Here is an 8,738-nt window from a genome sequence, read left to right on the forward strand (position 1 = left end):
TATATACATATATATATACCCATACTGTATACACCTTTATATAGATATATACATACATATATACCTATACTGTATATACCTTCATATACATATATACATACATATATACCTATACTGTCTATACCTTTATACACATATACATACATATATACCTATACTGTATATACCTTTATATACATATATACATATACTATATATACCTTTATATACATATATACATACATATATACCTATACTGGCTCACCTGCACTGGCTTCCTGTGCACTTAAGATGTGACTTTAAGGTTTTACTACTTACGTATAAAATACTACACGGTCTAGCTCCATCCTATCTTGCCGATTGTATTGTACCATATGTCCCAGCAAGAAATCTGCCTTCAAAGGACTCCAGCTTATTAGTGATTCCCAAAGCCCCAAAACAGTCTGCGGGCTATAGAGCGTTTTCATTTCGGGCTCCAGTACTCTGGAATGCCCTCCCGGTAACAGTTGGAGATGCCACCTCAGTAGAAGCATTTAAGTCTCACCTTAAAACTCATTTGTATACTCTAGCCTTTAAATAGACGACCTTTTTAGACCAGTTGATCTGCCGTTTCTTTTCTTTTTCTCCTATGTCCGCCTCCGCTTGGGATGGTTTCCTGCTGGCTCCGCTGTGAGCGGGACTCTCGCAGCTGTGTTGGATCCGCTTTGGACTGGACTCTCGCGACTGTGTTGGATCCAATATGGATTGAACTTTCACAGTATCATGTTAGACCCGCTCGACATCCATTGCTTTCGTCCTCTCCAAGGTTCTCATAGTCATCATTGTCACCGACGTCCCACTGGGTGTGAGTTTTCCTTGCCCTTATGTGGGCCTACCGAGGATGTTGTAGTGGTTTGTGCAGCCCTTTGAGACACTAGTGATTTAGGGCTATATAATTAAACATTGATTGATATATATAATGTATATATGTATGACCCAAAGTGTCGTTGCTGTTCCCAGGCATCCTGTCCGTGCTCTCGCTGTCCTCCGAGTGCACCTCGCTGGCATCGGAGCTGCCCAAGGTCTCCTACGTGAAGGCCATCGACATCTGGCTCATCGCCTGCCTGCTGTTTGGCTTCGCCTCTCTGGTAGAGTACGCCGTGGTCCAAGTTATGCTCAACAGCCCCAAGCGCATCGAGGCGGAGAAGGCCAAGATAGCTGCCAAGGAGAAGGCCATGGGAAAGAGTTCCGCCGGCGCCGTCGTTACCACCACCTCCACCGCCACCATCAACACCACCACCAGGAACAACACGGTCAACGGGACCGGGGGGACGCCGCTCCACGTCAGCACCTTGCATGTCAGTGTGTCTTCTTTGATTGAGTATTTTACTTTTAGTCCTGGCTATTTCTGCTTCTGGAGATGTAAATTAATTGAATTTAAAATATTTCATGTCCTGTCACTCTTCCCACTTTAGAGATCTGGGGCCGTATTTATCAAGCGTCTTAGAGTGCCATTTAACACTTAAGTCCTGAGAATTTGCAAAATTTAGTCCTACTCTCAATCTTAAGAATAAAAGCTATTTATCAACTTTCTTAAGTCTAAGAATCCCTCCTACTCTCCACGATATTTAGGAGACCTTCAGAGGTCTCCTAAGTGGTTAGGAGTTGCCAGGGGGGGACGGCACTGAGGCCAGAGAGACGTGCGCCAACGTTCAGGGAGCGGAAGGATATTTATATTTATATTTATAACAATATTTATACAAATATTCCATCCATCCATCCATCCATCATCTTCCGCTTATCCGAGGTCGGGTCGCGGGGGCAGCAGCCTAAGCAGGGAAGCCCAGACTTTCCTATCTCCAGCCACTTCGTCTAGCTCTTCCCGGGGGATCCCGAGGCGTTCCCAGGCCAGCCGGGAGACATAGTCTTCCCAACGTGTCCTGGGTCTTCCCCGTGGCCTCCTACCAGCTGGACGTGCCCTAAACACCTCCCTAGGGAGGCGTTCGGGTGGCATCCTGACCAGATGCCCGAACCACCTCATCTGGCTCCTCTCGATGTGGAGGAGCAGCGGATTTACGTTGAGATCCTCCCGGATGGCAGAGCTTCTCACCCTATCTCTAAGGGAGAGACCCGCCACCCGCCGGAGGAAACTCATTTGGGCCGCTTGTACCCGTGATCTTATCCTTTCGGACATGACCCAAAGCTCATGACCATAGGTGAGGATGGGAACGTAGATCCACCGGTAAATTGAGAGCTTTGCCTTCCGGCTCAGCTCCTTCTTCACCACAACGTATCGGTACAACGTCCGCATTACTGAAGACGCCGCACCGATCCGCCTGTCGATCTCACGATCCACTCTTCCCTCACTCGTGAACAAGACTCCTAGGTACTTGAACTCCTCCACTTGGGGCAGGGTCTCCTCCCCAACCCGGAGATGGCACTCCAAAATATTCAACAATATAAAACATCAAAAATAGTAAATATATTCCACAACTAGAAAATTAAGTGGGAAAATGTGAATGGACTGTTTTTGTATTGTGAGGCTTTTCAATCTAAGGTTGAATACTGACTTCTTCTAGGCACTGACATTTTAAGAGTTAAACGCACATGTTAAGTGTGTTAAGTGCACATGTTATGTGCACATACTGTATATAAGTGTGTAAAATAAGTTTAAATATATAAGTGTGTACAATAAGTGCATTAATCAAGTGCACAAGTTATGTGTAAATGCATAAGTGTGTACAATAAGTCCACCAACAAAGTGCACAAGTTATGTGCACATAACTATGTGCACAAACCTACCCAGTGGCCTAGTGGTTAGAGTGTTCGCCCTGAGATCTGTAGGTCGTGAGTTCAAATCCCGGCCGAGTCATACCAAAGACTATGAAAATGGGAGCCATTACCTCCCTGGACTCAGCATTAAGGGTTGGAATTGGGGGTTAAATCACCATAAATGATTCCTGGGCGTGGCACCGCTGCTGCTCACTGCTCCCCTCACCTCCCAGGGGGTGAACAAGGCTGACGGGTCAAATGCAGAGAATAATTTGGCCACATCTAGTGTGTGTGTGACAATCATTGGTACTTTACTTTACTTTTAACTTTTGTATAAATGTGTAAAATAGGTGCACCAATAAAGTGCACAGGTTAAAGTGCACAATTATAACTGTGTCCAATAAGTGCATTGATAAATTGCAGAAGTCATGTGCTCATATATAAGTATGTAAAATAAGTGCACAAGTAGTGTACTCATATATAAGTGTGTAAGTGTGTGCTCACATATGAGCGACGGGTAAGTGCAAAAGTTGTGTGTTCATATAGGAGTGCAACATTAGTGCACAAGTTGTGCGCTCACATATAAGTATGGAAAAAAAGTGCACAAATGAGTGGTAAAACTCCTCGCTCTGAGATTTTTAGGATAAGTTAGGAGCTCTTTTAGAGGATTCTCCGAATTTTTCATTTTGTTTTGTATTATTTTGTAGTTTATTGTCAAAATATAGCAGTAATGCTACTTTTTGTAGCAATGCTTTTGCCGCTTACTTTACATATTATGGTTGTCTGTTCAACATCTTCCTGCTTGAAGCCAAACCACCACCAGTCGATGAACTCCCTGCTGTTTTTCTTGGGAATTCCTTCTTCCTTCATTCACACCTTCTTTCTCTCGTATTACCACTCGCACCGCTTCGCTTGCACCACCTGCCACTGCTAACTTTACCCGTATGTGACGTATGTAAGAAGGTGCGCCTGTTTTACGTCTCTGTGAGAAGGAGACACAAGAAAGAGTAAGAAGAGCCTGTAGTGTAATGCCCGCAGCTAAAAGCAACTGCGTGAGAAGGTAGAGTACAATATCACCATGTAGTCATTTTCTATATTTTCTATATCGCACTAATTCCAACATGAGTTAAAACCAACCTGTGCATGTCATCCCAATTGGGCTCTAATTGAAATACATTTTTCTCCAGAGTCTGTTGGCGTGTTGGGATGGAGGGGATTACCTGACTCCATTGTGCTTTATTAGACCTTCTTGTCAAAAGCAAAACAAAATAATGAAGCTCAGATGAGTTTAATGACTTTAGCGACTGTCGTCTAATTAGATCCTGTTCACTCCTGTGAGCCTTCAGAGGGCTGGACAAAAGGCTTTTCTGTGGGACTGCCGGTTGGAAGTTGGTTATTATAATCCCAGGTTTAGGAGGTTGTGACGTCACAGAGGGACAGGAGGAGTCAAATGATGGTTTTTGTCCAAACATTCCATCTACCGTAAATTCCGGACTATAAGCCGCTACTTCATGGATTTTTCTTTGCATAATGCAAATAGTTTTCATGCAAGGCGTGCTATGGCGCCATTGTTTGGACAAGTTTGCTCACTGCAGAATGTCTAAAATAATAACTAAATATAATGATAATTCATTTTGGACTCCCCTGATCCAGATATTTAGGCCCTGAAGGTAAAAATCATATGTATTGATATATGGCTGATTTTTAACACTTTTATGGGACCCCTGAGACCTTAAGTCTTTTTTTTTTTTTTTTTAAATAATGAACCCAAAACATTGTTGTTGGGAAGATTTTATTACAAACTACAAAAGCAGTGAAGTTGTCACCTTGTGTAAATGGTAAATAAAATAGAATACAAAGATTTGCAAATCCTTTTCAACTAAATTTATGTTTAATTTAATAGACTGCAAAGACAAGATACTTAATGTTCACAGTGAGAAACTTTTTTTTTTGTAAATAATCATGAACTTAATGAATTTAATGACAGCAACACATTGCAAAAAAAGGCATTTTTACCAGTGTGTTACATGGCCTTTCCTTTTAACAACACTCAGTGAAGGTTTGGGAACTGAGGGGACACATTTTTGAAGTGGAATTCTTTCCCATTCTTGCTTGATGTACAGCTTAAGTTGTCCAACAATCCGGGGTCTCCATTGTGCTATTTTAGGCTATGTATTGCGCCACATATTTTTAACCGGAAGTAGAAGTGCCGTTCCAACTTCTAAACGTCCATAGTGTTTCTATTCAAAGGAATTTACGTTCATCACTCCAAGTAACGTTTGTAAGTTTTACAATATAACTAAAACAATTCCTACTTACTAAATCGTACCATGTGTGATGTCCGTAGGAGTGTTTTCATGCATATTTGTATGTGCTATCGTAATGTAATAAAGCTTGCGTCGTTAGCATTAGCTAATATGCTAACTCGTTTACGAGTGTCTGTGTTAGTATCATTAACTTACAATCACATTCTGTTTTTAATGTTTCATTTTCACAAATTCCTCAGAAAATGTTCCCAAAATGTCACCGTGGAGTTATTTTATTACCGTGTTACAGAAAAAACTAAATATGTAAATAATCATATATATATATATATATGTGTGTGTGTGTGTGTGTGTGTGTGTGTGTGTGTGTGTGTGTGTGTGTGTGTGTGTGTGTGTGTGTGTGTGTGTGTGTATATGTATGTATGTATACACATATACACATATATATATTCAAATCCCACCTAGAACCAACCTCGTCACGTCCGTTGTGTCCTGAGCAAGACACTTCACCCTTGCTCCTGATGGTTGCTGGTTGGCGCCTTGCATGGCAGCTCCCTCCGTCAGTGTGTGAATGTGTGTGTGAATGGGTAAATGTGGAAGTAGTGTCAAAGCGCTTTGAGTACCTTGAAGGTAGAAAAGCGCTATACAAGTACAACCCATTTATCATTTATTATATATATACATATATACCCACACACACACACACACATATATATATATATATATATATATATATATATATATATATATATATATATATATATATATATATATATATATATATATATATATATATATATAAGTTTGTGTGTATTGATGGATGGTTGGATGAATGGCCGGGTCTTCGGCCAAAGTGTTTGAACCCAATGCGGCCCCGAGTCAAAAAGTTTGGGGACCCCTGTCTTAGATCATCATTGTTCGATGTCACCCATGCATCCTTATAAAGATAGAAATATGGATCATTTTTGTGTTCCCAATACTACTCGCTCATTCCCCCAGCAGGGTGTTCAGGTCCTAGTTAGCATCCGGGCCCACACGTGGAAGGCAAAGATAAATCCCGTCGTGTCTTTTTCCCCGCAGGTGGCCGAGACCCGCTGCAAGAAGGTGTGCACCTCCAAGTCGGACCTGCGCACCAACGACTTCAGCATCGTGGGCTCCCTCCCGCGGGACTTTGAGCTGTCGAACTTTGACTGCTACGGCAAGCCCATCGAGACCAGCGGTGGCGCCGGCAAGTCCCAAGCCAAGAACAACAAGAAGCCCCCTCCCCCGAAGCCCGTCATCCCCTCGGCCGCCAAGAGGGTCGACCTGTACGCCCGGGCCCTCTTCCCCTTCACCTTCCTCTTCTTCAACGTCATCTACTGGTCCGTTTACTTGTGATCCTCTTCCATCCCCACACAAATCGGTGCTTCCTTGAATCGAGCCCAGCGTGTTCATCCTTCCATCTAAAATGAGTGCTGCAATGAAGCTAAAGCTACTATATGAATATTTATCTTGACATATTTCATGTTATTTATCATCCTTTGTGCATTAGATGACCAGCCAGCCTTTCTTTCCCTTAAAATATGGAATTCTATATTGACTGCACCTGAGATGGCGTGTGTGTCAGCAAAGCAGGAAAGACGGACTATTTATTTGGCAGCTTTGCAGGATGCACAGACGTATACAAGAGCAAATGTAAATAGCTATTTATGATTCCACCCTTTATTTACTTACCCGCCGCTTTGAGGAGTTGCGCAAGTGGAACCTTGGCTTTACTTTGCATGTTTTAGCAAGGGAACGCATGCATGCCGAGATATACAAGTACACATTATGAACGTTGATTTCGGGTTCTTTTGACGGTCATGTGACAAGGCCACGCCCCCCCCCCCCCCCCCTCCCGCAGCTACGTTGGTCACACCCCCTCCACCCAACCCCGTGAGTGAGGTCGCCAGTGTGTTTGTGAGATTTGCAAGTAATGATCAATAAAAGATGACTTTTCACCGTGTCAGCCAAACTGACACAATCATCGCTGTCATGTGACCACTGGTGTCATGTGACCATCGCTGTCATGTGACCATCGCTGTCATGTGACCATCGCTGTCATGTGACCATCCACACTTGTTGAACGAGGTCCTGATGTTGAGCAACTCAAGCAACATGCTTTTTGACAACGTTGAACATTGGTCATTTCTCCACTAATACCCTACAACACAACTAGAACGTTGAAACAACATTCATCCATCCATTTCCTACCGCTTGTCCATTTCGACTTTTTGAAAACGTTGAATCAATGTCGGGTTCTGACATTGATTTGACCATTGAAATTTAGTCATTTCCCAACCAAAATAGTACAAGGTTGAAACATACTTTTTGATGTTTAATCAATGTCGGGTTCTGACGTCAATTTAACCATTGAAATTTGGTCATTTCCCGACCAAATTTTGACAACACAACTACAACATTGTAACAACGTACTTTTTGACGATGTTTATTTGAACATGGAAATTTGGTCATTTCCCAACCAATGTTCTACAACGTTGAAACAACATACTTTTTGACAACGTTTAATCAATGTTGGATTCTGACGTTGATTTGACCATTTGAAATTTGGTAATTTCCCAACCAAGCTGAGATAGGCGCCAGCGCCCCCCGCGACCCCGAAAGGGAATAAGCGGTAGAAAATGGATGGATGGATGAATGGAATATTCTACAACACAAATACAACCTTGAAACAACATACTTTTTGACAATGTTTAATCAATGTCTGGTTCTGACGTTAATTTGACCATTGAAATGTGGTCATTTCTCAACCAAATTTTCACAACACAACTACAACATTGAAACAACGTAGTTTTTGACGATGTTTATTTGAACATGGAAATTTGGTCATTTCCCAACCAATATTCTACAACGTTGAAACAACATACTTTTTGACAACGTTTAATCAATGTTGGGTTCTGACGTTGATTTGACCATTGAAATTTGGTCATGTCCCAACCAAAATAGTACAAGGTTGAAACAACATACTTTTTGACGTTTAATCAATGTCGGGTTCTGACGTTAATTTAACCATTGAAATTTGGTCATTTCCCGACCAAATTTTGACAACACAACTACAACATTGTAACAACGTACTTTTTGACGATGTTTATTTGAACATGGAAATTTGGTCATTTCCCAACCAATATTCTACAACGTTGAAACAACATACTTTTTGACAACGTTTAATCAATGTTGGGTTCTGACGTTGATTTGACCATTGAAATTTGGTAATTTCCCAACCAATATTCTACAACACAAATACAACGTTGAAACAACATACTTTTTAAAAATGTTTAATCAATGTCGGGTTCTGACGTTAATTTGACCATTGAAATTTGGTCATTTCTCAACCAAATTTTCACAACACAACTACAACATTGAAACAACGTGGTTTTTGACGATGTTTATTTGAACATGGAAATTTGGTAATTTCCCAACCAATATTCTACAACGTTGAAACAACATACTTTTTGACAACGTTTAATCAATGTTGGGTTCTGACGTTGATTTGACCATTGAAATTTGGTCATTTCCCAACCAAAATAGTACAAGGTTGAAACATTCTTTTTGACGTTTAATCAATGTCGGGTTCTGACGTTAATTTAACCATTGAAATTTGGTCATTTCCCGACCAAATTTTGACGACACAACTACAACATTGTAAGAACGTACTTTTTGACGATGTTTAATCAATGTTGGGTTCTGACGTTGATTTGACCATTG

The 8,738-nt window shown here is 41.5% G+C and overlaps 1 protein-coding gene across 3 annotated transcripts in view; it reads left to right on the plus strand.

Annotated features, from left to right (window-relative positions):
- glrbb (glycine receptor, beta b) overlaps positions 1-7,612 on the plus strand; it is a 76,855-nt gene extending 69,243 nt beyond the window's left edge. For 2 of the 3 annotated variants that reach the window (XM_061891825.1, XM_061891826.1), the window contains exon 10: positions 979-1,122. Coding sequence is in view for 1 of the 3 variants with exons in the window: in XM_061891824.1 (XP_061747808.1) it covers positions 979-1,316; positions 6,075-6,371 (635 nt within the window). In the remaining 2 variants the exon portion in view is untranslated. Of the gene's footprint in view, positions 1-978; positions 1,317-6,074 lie in introns of those variants that run through there. The other variant, XM_061891824.1, reaches the window with a different exon arrangement.
- Positions 7,613-8,738: the final 1,126 nt, after the last annotated feature.

The sequence above is a fragment of the Nerophis ophidion genome, linkage group LG29 (assembly GCF_033978795.1).
Source record: "Nerophis ophidion isolate RoL-2023_Sa linkage group LG29, RoL_Noph_v1.0, whole genome shotgun sequence".
In the NCBI taxonomy this organism is placed as follows: Eukaryota; Metazoa; Chordata; class Actinopteri; order Syngnathiformes; family Syngnathidae; genus Nerophis; species Nerophis ophidion.